Below are 22,396 nucleotides of genomic sequence, written 5' to 3'. Positions count from 1 at the left end.
TGAAATGTCTTGCAAAGTATGTTTGATTCCTACATTGGAAACTTCCATTAAATAGTATTTATAAATAATTTCCAGAAATTTGAACTTCTGCAAAATTTAGCTGGGAAGTTACAGACACTTTCACAGTCACTGTCACATGGTTATGGTTACAAGCACTTGTGAAAATTGTATGAAATTTTCAAGTGAATCGTACAAGGGAAGTAGAATTAAAGTTTCTATAACTTAAGTGTCAGTTTGACAACTTCGTATATTTTAAAATATAAAAATTTCAAACAATTTCCCTCAATCCACTCCTTTTTTGTGCTTTTTCTTCTTTTTCTTTTTATGCTTCTTTATTGAACATTCACTAATTTCTTTGTTTTTATCAATATGATCATTGTTTGTCTTTTCTATATCACTGTCATATTTAATCTTGGTATGAATATTTGAATTGTCTGTTGGATTATTGTTCTTGTTTGCCACACCAGGTGGATCTGCTTGATTTATTATAATGTCAGCTGCTTTCTGATTGGTCAGGTAGGGGAGGTTACTCTGCTGGAGCACAAAGTCATGTGACACAGATGCTTCTGCAAGTCTTTCATCTTCAGAACTAGAAAAAACAAAAGGCTGATTGTACATAAATGGCATCTTAGTTTAAAGGGATAAACATAACTGGCATACAAATATACATTCATAACTTTGTCCCCTTTTATTTGGCTGACTTTTTTAAAACTACACAAATAATGCAAAGGTCATAATTAAGGCGACATTCCAACTAAAATGGTGAAGAAGACCTCAGATGCCCCATTCCTGCAATATTTCAGGTTTGACCTGGCACCTGAGTAAAAGAAACGGCTATCAGCTGGCTCACATGAGAGCAAAATAAGTCGATGGTGGGATTCAAACCCACAGCAATGAGGGGAAAAGTTCAATGTCATCGACCATATCTACTAGGTCATAGAGGCCCTTTCCTTCATGCATATTAACAGAACCTTAAGGACAACAAAGAATATATAATATACCTTATGGAAGCTTATGTTAAGCAATTTTATTCCAAAACATCATTATTAGAATCTTACATTGGCTGCCGGTACAGACCAGAATATCTAGTTCAAGGGTAACTATTTGCAACACTAAAACAGTTATCTCAGACCAGGTTCTTTAAAATAGAAATATTTGAAAGACCCTGCTCAGAGCTAGATATTCCTGTCTGTTACAATAGCAACTGTTTGATTGTTTTTCTTGCATATTACTTATAAATCTTATAACAGAATTTTTTTTTTGAAAACTAATATTTTTATTATGCAATATTTTCTTATAGAATCAAATACAACTTACAACTTCTTTCATAATGACAAAATGATGTCATCCTAAGAGAGCACTTCAATTATATAAGGTGTATGGGAATAATAACATTTACAGCACAAGACTTGTAAACAGTAAATAATCCTGTCTGATATGCAAAAAAACATAAGTCTTCAGTGATGTACAATGTAAATTTAAATATTCAATGATAAAATGTACAATACTTATTGCTTAATTCCAAAATTCTTACTAACAGAAACTGTTATTTCAAAGTGACATAAACATGTGTCCTTCTATACATTTAACAAAACATCAAAGATTGATCCGACTGTTAGATTTTGGAAAAAAAAAAATTTAATTTTAACCAGAATTTCAATTCCCCATTAAATCAAAAATGGGGGGATTCCTTCTCGATGAGATCTATCATCCTATAAAGTTTCAAGTCCATAGCTTTTATAGTTTGGGAGCATGGTTTGGACAAAAATAAAGTATGAAAATTAACAAAGGGCAAGAACTCAAAAAAAAAAGAATTGCATAGTAACGATTTTTGTGCTCTGCACTTCAGGTCACATACCAAGTTTTGAGTCAATCTATAGTGACTGAGTTAGTATCCAGACTAACTGGACGCCAACACCGCCTAGAAAAGAAACCGCTATATGTCGACTTTTTCAAGGCAAACCACAAAGAGTTAAATTTAAGAAAATCGGAGGAGGAATGTCTTAAAATGTACCTGCTGTCACTACTGGAAACGCAGCGGCTGTCGTTTATTTACAGGTTTCCCACTCTCCACTTGTGAAGAATCCAGTTTTGAAGGACCCCCAGTTTTGAAGAAAGAAAACAGTTTTAACACCCTGCGAAAAAAAATTCATACTGAGCAAATTTCTTGCTTAAATAACCCTTAAAACTTCCCATAAATAAAAAAGGAAAAAGCAATAGCTTATTACAACATTAGGTCTTTTAATTAAGGGATAATTAATTTTTTATTAAGTGTTCACAATTTTTCCTAATAAGCCGTACCTTCTAATAACATTAGGTTTTTTTACCAAATGACATAAAAATTTTCGAAAAAAATATAGAAAATAAATAATTTGGAACATGGTATGAAGAGTATTTTTGTGAATAATTATTAAGTGTTCACAGTGATTTTTTTTTCTAATGCCTACAGTGACTATTTTTCATGTGTTAACTATTATGGTAGTAATACTGTGATGGGGGGGGGGGTTACTCAAATACACGGGCATAACCAAAGTGAAAATTTCAGTACTTCTCGGCCTTTTATGTTATTTACATCTGATTATATGTAAGGTAAGAATTAAAGATACTACACATACATTGATTTGTACCCCTATGTTATCACCGGGTGATTTCCCTGCTCTTAACTCACAGACTTACCCGAGTCCTCTTCTGCATTGTCAACACTTTTACCAAAATATTCACAACTGGTATCAATCACACTGAAAACAATGTAAGATTTATTTGTGACAGGTTTTACTAATATAAATTAAAGAATTTAAATATATAAAAAAATGCCTTTTTAAGTTAACAAAATAGTCGGCTAAAAACCCCAAGCCCATTTTACTCATTGGGGTGATAGTCATTTTTAAAAAAAATCTTTAAATTAAACTGACTTCACATGGGTTGAGGGGTTTAAATTAAAACTACAAAATAAAATTAAAAAACAGTTTGTTTATAAAAAAAATAATATTAAAAGTATGGTTTTTAAAATTTTTAACCAAAAAGAAAAAAAACAGCTTTAAAAATTGCATAAAAAATAAAAAATTGACCCACGTCAGGGAAAAAACCAAACAAAGTGGGTTTGGCGACCACCCAAGGTTTTCCAAAACCAACCCCTGCGCACCCAATAGTCGTTTGGGACCCCATGCGTTAAATATCATTTTCTCAAATTTGGGTAATGGGGTTTGGGAAAAAAGCAAACAGCAGGGGAATCCTAAATTCAAAACGGGCGCGGGGGCCCAAAGGCGGTCTGGATACATGCTGGTCGCAAACGCATTATGTTGGTTTTGTCGTGACGTGGCTCAAATTAATGAATCTTCAACAAGAACTGCCAGCTCCAGTGCTTGATAGTAATACATGATCATAGCCTATGTAGAAATTTCTTCGTCCAAAAAGGGCCATAATTCTGTCAAAATTAAAGTTACAATGTAAAGTTATGGGCCAAAGAAAGTGACCTATTTTGCTCTCAAATAAGTGTGTAAAGTTTTAACCCTTTCATAGTTTTAGTGATACCAACTTGCACCCTAAATACTTAACCAAAGTGTACGCCGACTTTGACCTGGGCAAGTACAATAGCTCTATTTGTTCTTTAAATAGTTACGATAAAATGTGCTAAGAATTTACCTGTCTAAAGCCTCTGATAATTTTTTGGACACATGTTTTCTGAAGCCAGGTGTTGTGTTATATGCATTGTCAAACTGGTCTGCATCAGAAATGTCTTTATCTGGTCTGTAATGAAAGATTGTAACTGAATGTTTAGCTTAAGTACCAGTACCACAAATTTAGTACAAAAGGACTTGATACACCATCATTTTCTTCAAATTATAACAAGAGCTGTGTGAAGACCAGCACTCGGTCACAGAACTTTTATCAGTGCTACATAGTCAACTCTGAACTGCATATTTTCTAGAGATAATTTGAAGTAAAGGACACATATAGACTTCAATTATATTATCAAAATATGGGATCGGCAGGCTGAAGAAGATGCCTCCGCATATCAAATTTTGCCAGGAACATTTTCACATGTGATATTTTTTTGTTTAGTACATGTACATCTCAAAACTGTACCAATCTGATTTTTTAAACCAAGAAACGTTTTTACCTTTTAGAAGGTATCCTTTCTTTATCATTCGTTTGATGGAAGTCTGTCTTTACTTGAACTAAATAAAAAAAGAATCACAAAATTTAACAATAATTATACGGGGAAGTCAAAGACCGGGCCCGCGAAGCGAGTCCGGGCTTTGGCTTGCCCGGCTATAGACTACACGTGTATATTTAAAAGAAAATCAAATAAAAAACAATTAAAAAATATATAGAATTCTATACCTATCAATGAAATTTTCAGTGTCAGTTCTAGTCGGGCGCCGCCATTGACAATGTATGTCAATGATAATAGGCGGGATATTCCGATAACGGAACAAATCTCAACTTTTCGGATAAATAATAAACGTCGAGTGTTCCGAGTGAAAACGGAAGTGCATGTAATACCGAATGACACCTTTAAAACGGAAAGAATGAAAGGAATTTTTAACGATTTTTAACGACTTCCCCGTGCATAGGCTTTGCCTAATTTCATATTAAGCCTCAAAATATGAAAATGTCTTCGCTACTTACAGTTAAAAGTATATATATATGAAGGCAATAACAAGTGATTGAATGAGGTTCCAATATTTTATGTCAGCCGCACAAATGTATAGTCAGAAACATCAGTATATTTGTGTGGCTGTCATATAATTTAAAGATTGGAATATCATTCAATCACATGTTGTCTTTATTTCAATAACTATCACACGCTTGTCACGATTTTTCCATTCAAATACTATAAAATCAACAATTGCAATAGCTGAATATCAGAAAAACATCTTTAAATCGTCCGAAGCGTTGCAATATCCGAATCAGAGTGAGATGTCGCGAATATACGTTACAAATCCGCATTTCCTTCTTTTTGATACTCTGACAATAATGATGTTTTTCAGTTGTAAGTAACCTTGTTTTCCAATTGGGATTTCAAACACGGCTTCCTTAAATTTTGCATTCTCTTCCTCGTCCTCGCTTGAAGACGTTTCAGGACTTGTGGCCATGGGCGCAGCCATGATAGTTATACAATCACAAATAAACGAAATTATAATATAACTTTCTTATATACTGTTGTCATTTATCAAATAATATAGAAAATAGGCGATTTCAATCAATAATATATTTTTATTTCTTGAGATAAAACTTAGAGGTCTAAAAAGATATTTTATATCAGAAACATTTTCGTCAAAAATAATTTTTTTATTTCAGAACTAATTACCCTCGGACTATTTCTTTATTAAATAACAGTTTAAATGTTATAATAAAATCGAAAATGAATGATACAAACACAAATATTACTTGAAAATCAATTTTGTTATATAATGACAGTTTATCTAATGTGTGACAACATGTTTTTTGAAACCTATAAGAAAATCTAGCGCGCAGAAATACAATTTCACCGGAAGTTTTGGAGGCAGCATTGGAATTGTAAATTTCTTATCATGCATAAAAGTTAGCGTTCCCGCGAAGTAGAATGGTTAACATAATACTGCATGATTATTTTTAGTTCCAGATACATTCATTTACTATCTTGCATAGCAGTTGACCCCTTTGTATTATTTGAGCTCCAAACTTTTGTGAATTTTACCAACCGGTGTCGATGTAAATAATAGAAAATCGAGATGTCTAACATGTCCTACAACAATCTGAGCCGCGCTCAGCTCAGTTATGAGTATCTGCATACCAATTCGTAAGTAAAATTTATTGTAGCAGGTCATTTCAACCTGTGCATTGATATATGTCTCTGTTATGTCTGCTGAACTATCGTAATATCAAGTTGCCAAGTGCAACATGAAAGTCATTGTATTCCTTAATAATTTCATAATATGAAATTAGGCAAAGCCTATGACCGGGGAAGTTGTTAAAAAATTCCTTTCATTCTTTCGGTTTTAAAGGTGTCATTCGGTATTACATGCACCACTTCCGTTTTCACTCGGAACACTCGACAATTATTTATTAATCCGAAAAGTTGAGATTTGTTCCGTTATCGGAATACCCCGCCTATTATCATTAAGTTACATTGTAAATGGCGGCTCCAGACTAGAACTGACACTGAAAATTTCATTGATAGGTATAGAATTCTATATATTTTCAAACTGTTTTTTATTTGATTTTCTTTTAAATATACATGTGTAGTCGGGTTACACGACTTACCGGAATCGGCCGAATTACCGGAATCGACCGGAATCGGCGGTGAATTACCGGAATCGACCTGTAACTTTGTAATAATTAAACTTTTTAAGTTTTTTCTTGCAATTTTATAAAATATAAACAATATCAATGATTTATGAAAAGATTTTTATAAATAAAATCGCTTTTAATTAATTTAACAAGAGATCTAATATCGGCGAGCTACTGCCAAACTGCCAGTGACCGGAATCGGCCTGTTATTTCGTTGTTTATGCAACTTTTAATGTTCCTTTTGCATGTTTTTATAAAACCTAAATATTATCATTAATCTTCCTAGAGATTGTGAAAAAAATCGCTTTTAAATAATAATAATAAACAAATATTTATGATCAGCGAAAACGGGCAAACTGCCGGAATCGGCAAAGGATTACCGAAATCGGCCTGTAATTTGCTTATCTTTATACTTTAAACAAAATGTTTGCACCCTTGATATTAAATAAACAATAGCAATGATATGTAATCAGATTATTGTCAATAAAATCACTTTTTATTAATTAAACAAGATATTTAATATCGGCGAGTTACTACCATACTGTCGGAATCGGCGAAGGATTACCGGAATCGACGTATAATTTAGTCTATTGTACATTTTTAACGTTTCTGTTGCATTGTTAATATTCGTCTTATAAAATATAAATATTATGAATGATATTTAAAAGTTTCTTTCATTCTTTTATTTTGTAAATTTCAATTCGCCTTTGGTTAATAAAGCAAGAGATCGAAGATCGGCGAGTTACATATACTGTCATACAGCCGAAATAGCCGAATGATTACCGGAATCGGCCTGTATTATTGTAATTTATGGACTTTGCAAGAAAAAAATGCAAACAATATAATAGATATCTAAAAAGATTTCTGAAAATGAAGAATCCTTATTAAATAATAAGCTAGAGATCTAAGGTCGGCGAATTACTGCCATATCGCATAATTCCGCATAATTATATGCAGTGCCAGGGCTATCGGACAATTACCGGAATCGGTCTGTTTTCCCCCACCAATATTTCAACGTTTAAAAAATAACCTTGACTTATTTTATTAAATACAAACAATTTAAAAGATTTTTTATAATGTTTATTGAAATCGGTATTAAATAAGAAGCAAAAGATTTATGAAAAATTGCTGTTATAAATAATAAAAAGATTAATATTGAAGATCGGCAAAAACGGGAAACCTGTCGGAATAGGCGATAGATTACCGGAATCGACCTGTAATTTGGTTATTTGTGATTTTTTTGAATATTTCTTTTGCATATTTTTATAAGATATAAACATTTTCAACGATATTCATTTTTGTAAATAAATTCGCTTTTGATTAATAAAACAAGAGACCTAAGATCGGCGAATTACTGTCATTCTGCCGATATAGGGGAAGGATGGGCGGAATCAGCCTGTAATATAGTTATTTTTATGTTATTTTATTGAATGCAAATAATATCATCGATATACGAAGATTTTTTTGAGAAATAAAGATCACTTTTTTACTATAAACTAGATATCTAAGATAGACTAATTACTATCACAGTGCCTGAATAAACAGGTAAATACCGGAATTAGTCTGTTTTTTTTTTTGGTTATATTTCAGCGTTTTAAAAATATCTTGCCATACAAACAATTCAAATGATATTTGAAAATATTTATTGCAATTGCTATTACATAATAAACAAGGTGATCTATGATTTCTTCCATACTACCGAAATCGACGAGCGATTACCGGAATCGGCTTCACTTCGTCTAGGATTACTGGAATCGGTTCTAATTTTGTTATGAATGTGAACTCAATATTATTATTATCATTTATTTTTGCATGTATTTACAAACATTATCATTGATCTTTTATGGAATAATGCAATATCGTCTTTACATAATATTTTTTCAGGACATTGCTAACAGAGGATTGTTTGAAATGACGGATAACAATAGGTCAGTTTTGTCTTTCTTTCTTTATGTTTGCAAAACTCAATTCTTGATTTCATAAAGTAGTCGATTTATAATAACATGCAATAATATTTACATGAAATCAATGTTTTACCAGGCAGTTACTTGACAGTTCATGGTCATTCTTGAGTATCAAATCAATTGTCGTCATTTGCGTTATTGGTGCACCATAAAATATTACAAAGATTGCGAATAAGTCAATCGTTGAAACATAGATTATTTAGTCTTAAATAGTAAACAAATCATCTATACCCGTAAAGTTTAAAACAGTGAGATATGGATGTTAACTATATACGCACAGATGATACTGTCACTTTATTGGAAGTAAACGAGCTGTATATTGGGAGCTGTGTATTGGGAAGTGTGATATACTACAAAACAGTGGGGTGCCAATATACGGTATGCTGATATATTTCATAGTGGGAGAGACTATCTGTTAGAGAATGCCTGTTGTTCAGCAAGCTGTAGATGAAATAAGTCATAGGATTTATTGAACTTCGTAATTTTTAAAGACTTAAGATTTAGTCAATGTAAAAACAAAACAACAATATAAACACCCTGTATAGATCTAAAGATTCTTTTCAAAGTTTAGCATAATTTCTAACCGTTTGACCCATTTAATTATTAATAAAAAATGGAAGAAGATCCTTTAAAGTTAAGGACTATGATATATACATGTAGTCATCTATGTCTCTGGCTTATGACACTGAATTAATAATGACATTTTCCGCGAACATCCCAAATAAACACACAATATTTTTTTAATGTGATGTATATATATTTTTTCATCTTTGATTAAATATAAACAATATCAATGATATGTAATCAGATTTTTGTAAATAAAATCTCATTGATAAATGATTAATTAAACAAGATATTTAATATCGGCGAGTTATTGCCATACTGTATAATAATTTGGTTATTAATGAAGATTAAAAAAAAAGGTTCTTGCATCTTTATACAATATCAATGAAATGTAAAAAAATGTAAATAAAATCGCTTTTGATTAATTTAACAAGAGATCTAATATCGGCGAGCTACTGCCAAACTACCCGAATAACAATCCTTCCGACAGTATGACAGTAAGTTCAGTAACTTGCTGATCTAGTTTAATTAATAAAGCGTGATTTTGTTTATAAAAATCTTTGTACATGTCATTCATATTGTTTGTATTTAATAATTCTTAAAAAGTTCATAAATGAAATTACTGGCCGATTCCGGTAATAATTCCCCGATTCCAGCAGTATGACAGCTGGGACATACGATATATCGTATGTCCCAGATGACAGTTACTTGCTGATCATAATTAAATCTCCTGTTTTAATGAATCAAATGTGTTTTTTTATAAAAAAATCTTATTACATGTCATTAATTGTCTATATTTTATAAAAGTTTAAAAGTTCATGAATAACAAAATTACAGGCCGATTCCGGTAATCATTCCTCGATTCCGGCAGTATGACAGTAACTAGCTGATCTTAAGTATGTTGCTTAATTAATCGTAAGCGATTTTTATTTATAAAAATATTTTTACATGTCATTAACATTGTTTATATTTTATAAAAGATGCAAGATTTTTTTTAAAAGTTCATAAATAACAAAATTACAGGCCGATTCCGGTAATCATTCCCCGAAACAACACGCTTTCTGTAACAGACAGACCCTCCCACTATGAAATATATCAGCATACCGTATATTGGCACCCCACTGTTTTGTAGTATATCACACTTCCCAATACACAGCTCCCAATATACAGCTCGTTTACTTCCAATAAAGTGACAGTATCATCTGTGCGTATATAGTTAACATCCATATCTCACTGTTTTATACTTTACGGGTATAGATGATTTGTTTACTATTTAAGACTAAATAATCTATGTTTCAACGATTGACTTATTCGCAATCTTTGTAATATTTTTATGGTGCACCAATAACGCAAATGACGACAATTGATTTGATACTCCAGAATGACCATGAACTGTCAAGTAACTGCCTGGTAAAACATTGATTTCATGTGAATATTTTATAAGGTTTGTATTGTTTAAATAAAGATTCAAATAAAAATTATTGCATGTAATTATAAATCGACTACTTTATGAAATCAAGAATTGAGTTTTGCAAACATAAAGAAAGACTAAACTGGCCCATTGTTATCCGTCATTTCAAACAATCCTCTGTTAGCAATGTCCTGAAAAATATAATGTAAAGACGATATTGCATTATTCCATAAAAGATCAATGATAATGTTTGTAAATACATGCAAAAATAAATGATAATAATAATATTGAGTTCACATTCATAACAAAATTAGAATCGATTCCAGTAATCCTAGACGAAGTGAAGCCGATTCCGGTAATCGCTCGTCGATTCGGTAGTATGGAAGAAATCATAGATCACCTTGTTTATTATGTAATAGCGATTACAATAAATATTATTAAATATCATTTGAATTGTTTGTATTTAATAAAATATGGCAAGATATTTTTAAAACGCTGAAATATAACAAAATAACAGACTAATTCCGGTATTTACCTGTTAATTCAGGCACTGTGATAGTAATTAGTCTATCTTAGACATCTAGTTTATAATAAGAAGTGACCTTTATTTCATAAAAAATCTTTTTATATCAATGATATTATTTGCATTTAATAAAATAACATAAAAATAACTATAGTATACAGGCTGATCCCGCCCATCCTTCCCCTATATCGGCAGTATGACAGTAATTCGCCGATCTTAGGTCTCTTGTTTTATTAATTAAAAGCGAATTTACTTACAAAAATGAATATCGTTGAAAATGTTTATATCTTATAAAAACATGCAAAAGAAATATTTAAAAAGTTCACAAATAACCAAATTACAGGTCGATTCCGGTAATCCATCGCCTATTCCGACAGGTTTCCCGTTTTTGCCGATCTTCAATATTAATCTTTTTATTATTATATAACAGCGATTTTTCATAAATCTTTTGCTTCTTATTTAATACCGATTTCAATAAACATTATAAAAATCGTTTATATTGTGTTTGTATTTAATAAAATAATTCAAGGTTATTTTTTAAACGTTGAAATATTGGTGGGGAAAAAACAGACCGATTCCGGTAATTGTCCGATAGCCCTGGTACTGCATATAATTATGCGGAATTATGCGATATGGCAGTAATTCGCCGACCTTAGATCTCTAGCTTATTATTTAATAAGGATTCTTCATTTACAGAAATCTTTTTAGATATCTATTATATTGTTTGCATTTTTTTCTTGCAAAGTCCATAAATTACAATAATACAGGCCGATTCCGGTAATCATTCGGCTATTTCGGCTGTATGACAGTATATGTAACTCGCCGATCTTCGATCTCTTGCTTTATTAACCAAAGGCGAATTGAAATTTACAAAATAAAAGAATGAAAGAAACTTTTAAATATCATTCATAATATTTATATTTTATAAGACGAATATTAACAATGCAACAGAAACGTTAAAAATGTACAATAGACTAAATTATACGTCGATTCCGGTAATCCTTCGTCGATTCCGACAGTATGGCAGTAACTCGCCGATATTAAATATCTTGTTTAATTAATAAAAAGTGATTTTATTGACAATAATCTGATTACATATTATTGCTATTGTTTATTTATAATCAAGGGTGCAAACATTTTGTTTAAAGTATAAAGATAAGCAAATTACAGGCCGATTTCGGTAATCCTTTGCCGATTCCGGCAGTTTGCCCGTTTTCGCTGATCATAAATATTTGTTTATTATTATTATTTAAAAGCGATTTTTTTCACAATCTCTAGGAAGATTAATGATAATATTTAGTTTTTATAAAAACATGCAAAAGGAACATTAAAAGTTGCATAAACAACGAAATAACAGGCCGATTCCGGTCACTGGCAGTTTGGCAGTAGCTCGCCGATATTAGATCTCTTGTTAAATTAATCAAAAGCGTTTTTATTTATAAAAATCTTTTCATAAATCATTGATATTGTTTATATTTTATAAAATTGCAAGAAAAAACTTAAAAAGTTTAATTATTACAAAGTTACAGGTCGATTCCGGTAATTCACCGCCGATTCCGGTCGATTCCGGTAATTCGGCCGATTCCGGTAAGTCGTGTAACCGTGTGTAGTCTATAGCCGGGCAAGCAAAAGCTTCGCGGGCCCGGTCTTTGACTTCCCCGTATAAAATTTGGCAACAAACCAGTCTTTTTTCAAGAAAATATCCAGTTATTATTATCTCTAGGTTGTTGTCACAGTTGTCATGGTGCTAAATCTTAAATGTAGCCCATTATTTAAACATTTTTAATTTAAAAATAATAAACATGAAATGTCTTGGTATACATTCTTATCTTGTGAATACACAAGATACAATGCAGTTGTTGGACAAGGGGCATATTCTGAGATTTTTGAAATTATGCCCATTTTTAGATTAGATTTTTTTGTCAAAAACAATTGTCTTAACAGACGAGCATTAACACTATATGCGGTGCTATTATTTCTATCATCCATGAATTTAAAAATCTGCAGTCTTGGTACAAATTTGTGTGCAATCTTTGAAATAATAGGTGGATCTCATAATAGCTTGTACTATGATGGACACTGCATACATTGTAATAGTGTAATACATAGTTTTCGTGTGACGTCACACATCCGGGCGCTTCATCACTAGGTCGCCATCTTTAGAGGCAAGCGGAACGGTCACGGTATCACGATTTCTTAAAATAAAATTCTAAAAATAAAGCAAATATGGTAGTTTCCTGTTGGGTGAAAGGTTGTACAAATAGACGTGACTCATCGATCCAACGAAGTTTTCATTCAATACCGAAAGTAAGAGAACATGAGGGAGTCAAAACAAAGGAATTGAGCATTGAACGAAGGCGGTTGTGGCTGGCGAACATTAATCGCAAGGATCAGCCAACAGATTCCTCGAAGATCTGTTCTGACCATTTCGTAACAGGTTGTTATGTGTTTTTATTTTGAATGTAAATCTCCATTTGACGTCAATGACCTTGAATCAAGCTTGATATATTTTTTTTCTTTATGTTCAACAAAATGAAACACCACTCGGTCCAGTGTGTGCTATTTGGAAGAAAGAATAGAATAGAATTGTTTTTCCCTGTTATATTTGTCCGACTTTAACAGTAAAAATTTCTAGTGTGAAATACTTTAAACTATGCTTTTTAAGGGTTTTATTATCAAAATAAAAAAAGTTGATATGGACTGACCACAAAGGCCAAAGTGGTATAGGGGTGCAGCACCCTGCTTAATGTGTACTATCTAAAACCCTATGATAGATTGATGTGGTGTGTCTTTGACATCCAAAAGATTTTATCGAAGAAATTCATATTTTGCAGGCAAACCAGCAGATCTGTATGACAAACCCAACCCCGACTGGGCCCCAACTCTGAATCTGACCGATACACTTACACCTTCAAAATCGGAAAGAAAGAAACAAAGAGTGGAGACTGACCGTAAAAGGTATTTCTTCATATTCATTTAAATTTTTATTTTATATTACAATATTTAAACAATAAAACATTGCCTTGAGGGCAATATGCAAGTTAACGGACTGATTGGTCAGACTGAGGAAGATATTATGGCCCGAAGCACAGCTGTTGTATTATACCGACTCTAAATCCTTTCATCCCTTTTGTTGTCATTTCTGTTGTTTCTACTATAATTTGCTTTCATATAATAATTCATTTGTGAAGTGAGTGCATTATCTAATTAACAAAACAATAAATTCAGTAAAAGAATAATTTAACAACAAAATAATATATGATACCTCATTTGTATACCCCTTTCATTTTTAATATGATGGCATCCGGTCCATAAACCGCATACAGACCCAGGGCGGTACATAATTCTTATATGGACTGGATGACGTATAAAGTTTATAAATGTTTCATTTAATGTTTGCCATTATTATTATTTAATATTCTTACATTTATTTGTTATAGTTTTGTTGCATTTTCCTTTTTTGCAGGTATGAGAGAGCCCAAGAGAGGGGAATAGTTAAGAAAAAGCATCATGCAGCCCGAGCATTGTTGGAGCTTGCCAGTGACCCTGGGCCAGAATTCATTGCTACGCCATTGTATGACTATTGTGAGGATATCCCTGAACCTAAGCCGGTATGCCAGTTTACCTTAACAGGACAGCTAAGTGATGAGCACAATGCTGATGAGGAGTATGTTCCAGATCCAATCAACAAGAGTCAGGTGGATTCTGAACTTCAGAGACTTTTGTCTGAGAACAGAATGCTGAAATGTCAGCTCAGTGAATATAGGTTTAATGTGGAAAGCTTTGAGAATAACACGGACAAGGTGAAATACTTCACAGGACTACCTAACTATTTAGTCCTAATGGCCCTATTTGATCTGGTAAAAGAGCACATACCAACACCCAGACATAACACTGACTTAGGAAAATTTGAAAGACTGATTATGACCTTAATGCGATTAAAATTAAACATGCCAGTTCAGTATTTAGCATTCAGATTTAGAACATCCCCTGCAACTGTATCAAAGACATTTCTAGTTATCATTCATATCATGTACTGCAAACTAAAAAAGCTTATTTATTGGCCAGAAAGGGAAGAGTTAAGAATGACAATGCCATTGGAATTTCGCAAACATTTTGGGCAAAAAACTGCAGTTATAATTGACTGTTTTGAGGTGTTTATTCAAAGACCAAAAAACCTTTTGGCCCGGGCACAGACATGGTCCAACTATAAACACACAAACACTGTGAAATTCCTTATTGGAATAACTCCCCAAGGTTCTGTTTCTTTTCTCTCAAAAGCTTGGGGTGGAAGGGCCAGTGACAAGTTTATAACAGAGAATTGTGGACTGTTAAGCCATTTATTGCCAGGAGATCTTGTGTTAGCGGACAGAGGATTTGACATTTCGGACAGTGTTGGAATGTGTTGTGCTAGTGTGAACATCCCAGCATTTACTAAAGGAAAGTCGCAACTCTCAGCTCTTGATGTGGAAACAACTCGAAAAATTGCCTCAGTAAGAATTCATGTGGAAAGGGTTATCGGGCTTGTTCGAAACAAATATACAATGTTACAAGATAGGTTACCTATTGATTTCCTTATGTGCACAGATGGAATTCCGGCTGTTGATAAAATTGGAACTGTGGCTTGTGCCTTAACTAATATGTGTGAATCTGTTGTTCCATTCAACTGAATGATGCCAGTTAAGATGTTATAATGTTATGTCAAAAACATTTTGATAATTCCAGGACTTTATCAGACTATTTTCCCGTGTGTTAAAATAATAAGATGAAAGCTTAAGATGTTATAATGTTATGTCAAAAACATTTTGATAATTCCAGGACTTTATCAGATTATTTCCCGGTGTATTAGAAATAATAAGATGAAAGCTTAAGATGTTATAATGTTATGTCAAAAACATTTTGATAATTCCAGGACTTTATCAGATTATTTCCCGGTGTATTAAAAATAATATGATTATTTGTCATTTAATTTATTTTTTGTTATTATGTTGTTTTACTTTATTAATAAAGTAATTAAAATGCACTAGGTTATTTCATTTAAAGTCAGAACTTAAGAAACAGAGTGTCCAGGACTCCTATAATTGCTTGCCAATATGCCAATTATGAATATCAATAAATTGTGTTTCTTGAAGGTCAAAGTCAAACATGCATTCAGTCCGGGTCAAGAAAGAATTTTTGTTAAAAAGCCCTTATTTAGAGATGCTGTAGCTGGTGACGAGATCTTGATGAAACCTCACTGACCTTAATATATTTAAACAAGATGTAAAACAAATCCATATTTTAGTATTTAATTGAAATATAGCATAAATACTCAAGGAAAGACAAGGTTAAAGCAACATACACAACTTTTTTGATAGTCTTTTCTGTGAAACACATATTTTTCTAGAATACAAAAAAGTCATATTTCATTTAATATATTTCTTCGGCTTCTTGCGTTTACCTTGGGAACAGTACAGGCAGAAATATTTCCCTTTTGGGGCTTGTGAAACACAATTTTTTTCTAGAAAACAAAAAGTCATATTTCATTTAATAGCTTTCTTCGGCTTCTTGCGTTTACCTTGGAAACAATACGGGCAGAAATATTTCCCTTTTGGGACTTTTCTTATCCCTACACATGAAAAATGAAACCAGACATAAGGACAATTTTCATCATCACACCCAATTACATCATCCTCATCTTCATCATATGGTTTCTGACATAGACAAATTATTTCACAGTCCTTTTTTGCTTCACTGTCTACTTTATTTTGTTCATGCTGCACATTTTCTGTTGGTTTCAGAACAGCAATTTGTTGCAGCTTATCTTTAAGTTTTATCTTGTTTTCATCTGATTTTTCACCTGATTTTTGTGCATTTTCATCTGCCTTCTTTTTCTTTGACTCCAGCATGTCCCGGGTTACAAAGTTACCCATTAACTCTGGTAATACAACCTGAACAAAGAAATTTGTTGATTTTGTGACAATTTCATCATGCGAATCTTGGTCTGGCTCTATCCTCTGAACAGTCATCTCTTCTTGTGTCCAAACAACAAAGTCACAGAATTCTTTTTCTGTAATAAGCATCTGTGTCTGAACCTGGTAATAGTATTTGTGATTTTCTTTTAATTTGCCATGATTCAAAAACTCTATTTTGTCATCAGACTCACTAATCTTCTTGTCTTTAACACAAAATGGACATTTAACTTCAATAACACCCTCGCCACAACAGTCACAAGAGACAAGTCCGTCCGGGCTTGCCCCAAGGTGTGGATACTTTGGATTTATGAATAATCCACACTTATCAATCTTTACATTGGTATGGTCCTTTTTGTATTGGGCTGAATATTCCAAAAGGGCTGAACTCTCATGGCGACATCCCCACATTATGGCTTTGTTGGAATATCTGCTGGTGCCACATATGCTGTTCAACGTGGACATGGCTGGCTTCTCAATTGATGCAGAACACACTGCTTTCATGTTAGAGGCTGTGATTCTGCCGGTCCTTAAGGCATGCCACTCCTTACATTGACTTTGGTCTCTCGTCAGATACTCTGCATTATGTGCTTGATCTTTTGTGACCTGCATTTCACTGAACACTTGTCTGCATTTTTCTTTCAATGTTTTTGGACTCAAAGCCATGTTTTCATCAGTTTTCATACTAATGAGAGTCAACGGCAAGTTACCTTCTTTCAAAATATTGGGTACATAATCGCTTTGGTAATCCTTTTTCACTGATAGAATAGCACATTTTGCCTGAGAACTGAACAATTTGTCATTTAAGGTTTTCATTTCATCTTCTGTTGTTTCAGGAACATTAGGTAACTTTATGCTGCTTTTTTTAACAACTGAGTTTCCACATACTTCACTATCCAAATGTTTCTTTTTTGTTGATGCTGAGGTGAAATCAATACCACCCACCTCAGAATATGGCACTCTGTCAATGCCCGTGGGCATAAGCCAGTAGGCTTTTTCTTGAGTCACTGTCTTGTTGGAATTTATTCGGTTAGCCTGATCGACGAAGAACAGCAAGGCCCCAACATGACTACATGCCTCGCCCAGTCCAGCCATGCAATCACAATGGGCAGAATCTACGGTGCCTTCCGGTGTTGCTATAAACCAGGGTCTCAGGGCTTTTTCGTTCATTCTCTGTGAATGCCTAACCTGAAAGTACAAATGAATTTTTTTTTATAAAAACTTTAGTGAAAGTGTAAACATTATACACTCAAAGCGCCATTTTTTTGGTAATTTTCGTGGGTTGTAAGTGTCATTGATAATATTTAAATTATTTCCTTTTGGTTACTTCACAATATTTCACCTTTAAATACTTTTCAAAAGTTTCATGAAAATGATAATCTGGAGGCGTGCTGCTTTAAAAGCTTACCCTTCCGATGACAACAATCTTGTTGTTGACAGTTATGCTTTTGACATCTTGCACCCATCCATTCACAAATTGATTATAAGCCTCGAGGGACTTCACAGCTTTCAGCTGTTCCATTGTGTAGGCACTTCTACTGTTTACGAGGTAGTTGATAATGTCAATATATGTGACAGGCGGTAGACATGCATAGTCGCTTGTCAGGCCTTTTTTTAATTCATATGGATCGAAACCTATCACATCGATCTTCTGATTGTATCTTTCCAGTGTTGCTTTATCTAAACTATCTTTGTACGGCTTTTTTGGCTGCTTTTCTGACATTTTTGCGTCTTTTTCTGTTATCGTTATTGAAACTTTCTCTCGCTTCCGCTTGCCTCCCAAGATGGCGGAGTTTCCGGAAAACGCGCACCTGCTATAGCTTACGAAAACCATGTATTGTGTAGTCTCTTAACTTGGAACTGTCACATTGATTTAACATACAGTCATTTTAAACGTTGGTATCTTTTAATTCATCATGTGTATTAATTGATATCACTCATGTTGTTGAACTCAGTTTTTTAACGCCTATTACACAATGTATCTTAATCTTACTATATAAGTGTCCCATTATTTTCCCTTGGTGCTTTTGTCTACTTGTTAATTTACAAAATTTGTAGGGCAATTTTCTTTGTAAATTTGGGAGTTTATATGTTAGAAGTTGGGAAATTTTTGTCTATTTTTTATTGGGGGCAGTGGTGTTTTTCTGGTATTTGTTATAAATTATGAGGAAAAAAGTTAATGTTTGTATAATTTTTACCAACCTTGCAACTAATTTGTATTTAAAAGTTGAATATATGCAATAATGTGAATATTTTATTGAATTTAAGACAAAGGATTAAAGGGCAAGTCATTAAATGTTAAATGATCACATGTTATTAAAAATATTGATTAATTACAGGACAACTCATGAGTTCCTTTTTGGGGCACTGGCTGAGCTGGTTGACAATGCAAGGTAATGAATAAAAAAAAATCTCACTAAACTGTGGAAGGCATTGCATGAAAACATTATATTTTTCAGACTGAAAATAAAAGTTCAAAATAAATATTTCAAGGCACTTTTAAAAATAAAGACTTCATTGATAAAGATTAATCCAAGGAACATATGGTGATTAAAGCATTTTGAGCTTCTTTTGAATTTGTAATGACTTTAAGAGTGAGTGTTACTAACTTACTAGTGTTCCAATGAACTGTGATGATATTGATGGCTCTTAGTAATAAAAAAGATATATATATAGACAAATGTATTTAACTAAAATGTTTTTGTAGATTGTACAGGCTTGAGCTCACATTTACATTGTGCATCATAGATGTACTTTACTTTAAGTTACTTTTAACTTGTAGTTTTAAAATTAAATACATAAATAAGAATATGTACATTTTGTATGTAAAAATATTCAAAACTGAATGTACATGTGTATAGAGATTTTAATGCTGACAATATTTTATATTTTTCAGAGATGCTAATGCTACCAAGCTGAGTATATTTACATGTAAGTTTTTATTGATTGTTGATATTTTGTTCTATGACAGTTGATATCAGTACAAATTATATCTGTCCAAAATATTATTTATAGAAAACAAATAAAGATGATATGGTCAAAAGTTAAAAAGGTCTTAAGAACTGTTAACATTCTAAAGTTAAGTCTTAGAATTTTCCCCATGTATTTGTAAAGATTGTAAATCAAAAAGTAACAATACTCAACTGTCTACTGTACTTAATATGTTTTTGCAAGCCCCTGGTAAATTGAATATATCCCTACATATGTATGTTTCAGTGTTTGATGAAAGTCTACGTGGAGGTTACATGTTGTGTTTCCTTGACGATGGCGAAGGAATGGATCCAAGTAAGTCATAGTAAAAGTCATAGTAAAATTTTGAATATTGTCTAGCTTTTACAAAGGTTAATTCATAAATAAGACTTGTTGTGCTTTGATTTTGAAAACTAATAATTGCAATTGTTAGAAAATTTGATAATTAACTCCTAGCTCATTTGTCCCATACTGACCAAGATCAGCCAGCACATATATGGTGTCTGTGCCTGCTGATCTAAGTCTGTTCTATTTGTTATAACTTTTTAAATCAAATTTCCGTAGTTTCATCATTCACTTGTGTTTCATCTTAATGAGGTTGTCGGGGTGGGGATACATAGGAAATGCATTGCCCGTTCTTGATAATGCATGTACCATTCTATCACCTCCATTGTCTAATCTTAAAATTTCAATGTAATTAATAGTCAATTTAAAATTTATAACTTTCAGGTGAAACCTCTGACATTATTACATTTGGTCGTTCAAACAAAAGGAACCTAGATGATCATTTGATAGGCATGTACGGAAACGGTCTGAAATCGTAAGTGTTCTCATTAAGTTATCAGATCTTGTTGAGTAAAGTTGGGATATTTTGAATGTATGGTTGTTCATTTAGAAGCAACTTTGTGGAGACAAACTGTTTCCTTCATGTATAAAAGGTTCCAGTGCCAAAAAAAAGGTGAAAATTAGAAATGCAGAAATATGTATTGTCCTACACTGAAATGAGGCACTACCATTATTGTCCCAATGTCTGTGCTAGCTTTCCAGCTATAAAAATTCCATGCAACTGTTACTGGTTTTTGGTAAAGGTAAGTCAATAACTATAGTGGTTAATAGGAAATTATTAAGTTGCACATAAAGTGATTGCTTATTATTTGTCAATATTTCTGTTTGTGGCACCAATTATAATGAGTTTGGGGGAAAAACACCCAAGAAACCATGATTTAATAAAGTCTTGTTCTGATAAAACTGTTCTGATTATTGGGTTTATACTGTGGTTTTGATTGATTGATTGATTGGACAGTGGTTTGATAATGTACAATATTATTTTATGTTTTAAAACAGTGGTTCAATGAGAATAGGAAATGACATGATGATATTTTCAAAGAAAAATCAGACGCAAACCTGTCTGTTTTTATCAAGAACATTCCATACAGAGGAGAAAATAGAAGAGGTAAGGGCTTGGATAGAGTTCTGTATAAATATAAATAAAATAAACAACAGTAAAAAGGCAGTGGTCACATTATGACCTAAAAACTAGGTAAAATCACCAGCAAAGTGATGAGTTGCCTGGCTTCTTTTGAAATGTTTGTTGCTTTTTTTTTTTCACTTTTTCTGTCTGGAACTTGTATACCCTGCTACTGATTGAAAGAAATGGCTAAGCTTCTTTAAAACGTAATGAAACCTTTTGGCAAGGGTTCTCTTGTCACATAGTTTGCATAAAGCATGTTTTATAATGAAGATTTCTGTAAATAGCGATTTTTGTTAAAAAAAATTTTTGTTCTTCCTAACTGCTCATTTAGGTAATATTTGGACAGTACTTCTCAACATATTTTACAATGGCTGTCAGTACATCATAAAATACATGAGTAGCCATTGTTTCCTGTTTAAGGTCACTGATTTAAGGTCACTGATCTTGAATCAGTTATCTTTTGTCAGAGCTTTTAATTTGAATACTGGCCTGGAAGTTGATTAAAAAAAGAAGCGCACACAGGCAAATTATGTGGGAAAAACTATTCAGGTAACAGAATAGACTTTCAGTGGCTTTACTTGTGGTACCAGCTTGTGCCTTAGATAATGCGTTGGATTGTATGTCTTCTTCTTCACCATCAATAATATCTGAAATAAGAAATCTTTACATGTAAATAAACAGTATTAATGTGACTTGAAACCATACTTAAAAAATTGAAATATAAGAATATTTTGATATTATGACAGTTGGAATGTTTTGTTACTTTCCCAGGTGATCGTTCCCCTGCCATCATTTAAAGCTGGTAGCAGAGAGCCTCTTGATGACAGTGAAATGGGACAGGAAAGGGTAAGCTATTTTGATAATGTTGATATAATATTGTTGACTGTAAACTTAATTATATAACAATTGTTACAGAATTTATAGATCTCTGAAGTAGTAGAGTAATGTATGACCTTTCTTGGTAGAAATAATGAATTGACTTGTTACAACCTTCTATGTGCAAAATTAGGTAATTATATTGATGGATGTATAGGTACGACGGAGTGTTTTTAACCAGGTTTTCCGAAGGAAAAAAACTGGTTATTAGATTGAGGTATGTCGGCGGGCGGCGGGCGGGCGGGCGGACGGGCGGGCGTAAACAATTTCTTCTGTGCGCAACTCCTCCTACATTTCTCAACGGATTTTGACCAAACTTTCACAGAAGCTTTGTCATCAAGTGCCCTGGCGCATATTGTCGGGGTTTTGCGATTAGATAATATTTGACCT

General features: G+C 32.8%; 3 protein-coding genes across 3 annotated transcripts in view; 2 read left to right on the top strand and 1 right to left on the bottom strand.

The window, feature by feature from the left end:
• Nucleotides 1–2,659: 2,659 nt before the first annotated feature.
• On the bottom strand, nt 2,660–5,143 carry LOC132760062 (protein CUSTOS-like). The gene is made up of 4 exons (XM_060751953.1): nt 5,006–5,143; nt 4,121–4,178; nt 3,643–3,747; nt 2,660–2,738 (listed from the first exon to the last, which is right to left on the bottom strand). The coding sequence occupies exons 1-4, from the start codon at nt 5,109–5,111 to the stop codon at nt 2,660–2,662; spliced, it is 348 nt and encodes a 115-aa protein (XP_060607936.1). The 5' UTR covers nt 5,112–5,143.
• Nucleotides 5,144–5,473: 330 nt separating this feature from the next.
• Nucleotides 5,474–22,396, top strand: part of LOC132760056 (ATPase MORC2-like) — a 36,515-nt gene continuing 19,592 nt past the window's right edge. Inside the window, exons 1-7 of the mRNA XM_060751943.1 lie at nt 5,474–5,785; nt 19,029–19,082; nt 19,586–19,620; nt 19,906–19,974; nt 20,389–20,479; nt 21,004–21,112; nt 21,902–21,976. Of these exons, the coding sequence (XP_060607926.1) occupies nt 5,718–5,785; nt 19,029–19,082; nt 19,586–19,620; nt 19,906–19,974; nt 20,389–20,479; nt 21,004–21,112; nt 21,902–21,976 (501 nt within the window). The 5' untranslated portion in view covers nt 5,474–5,717. The remainder of the gene's footprint in view (nt 5,786–19,028; nt 19,083–19,585; nt 19,621–19,905; nt 19,975–20,388; nt 20,480–21,003; nt 21,113–21,901; nt 21,977–22,396) is intronic.
• LOC132760059 (uncharacterized) lies at nt 12,837–16,173 on the top strand. Its single transcript, XM_060751945.1, has 3 exons — nt 12,837–13,175; nt 13,573–13,696; nt 14,205–16,173. The coding sequence occupies exons 1-3, from the start codon at nt 12,965–12,967 to the stop codon at nt 15,406–15,408; spliced, it is 1,539 nt and encodes a 512-aa protein (XP_060607928.1). The 5' UTR covers nt 12,837–12,964; the 3' UTR covers nt 15,409–16,173.

The sequence above is a fragment of the Ruditapes philippinarum genome, unplaced genomic scaffold (assembly GCF_026571515.1).
Source record: "Ruditapes philippinarum isolate M1 unplaced genomic scaffold, ASM2657151v2 ctg1179_1_1_1_1, whole genome shotgun sequence".
Taxonomy (NCBI): Eukaryota; Metazoa; Mollusca; class Bivalvia; order Venerida; family Veneridae; genus Ruditapes; species Ruditapes philippinarum.
Note: the sequence above shows the minus strand (reverse complement) of the source record. Positions and strands in the feature narration are given on the sequence as shown.

Bases quoted from the DNA above. Each gene is read 5' to 3' on its own strand.
- LOC132760062 (XM_060751953.1), bottom strand. From the start codon at position 5,111: ATGGCTGCGCCCATGGCCACAAGTCCTGAAACGTCTTCAAGCGAGGAC. The intron at 3,748-4,120 runs GTAAAAACGTTT...CTTTCATTACAG, and splicing joins GAAAGGATACCTTCTAAAAG to ACCAGATAAAGACATTTCTG. The intron at 2,739-3,642 runs GTAAATTCTTAG...CATTGTTTTCAG, and splicing joins TTATCAGAGGCTTTAGACAG to TGTGATTGATACCAGTTGTG.
- LOC132760059 (XM_060751945.1), top strand. From the start codon at position 12,965: ATGGTAGTTTCCTGTTGGGTGAAAGGTTGTACAAATAGACGTGACTCA. The intron at 13,176-13,572 runs GTTGTTATGTGT...CATATTTTGCAG, and splicing joins TTCTGACCATTTCGTAACAG to GCAAACCAGCAGATCTGTAT. The intron at 13,697-14,204 runs GTATTTCTTCAT...CCTTTTTTGCAG, and splicing joins GTGGAGACTGACCGTAAAAG to GTATGAGAGAGCCCAAGAGA.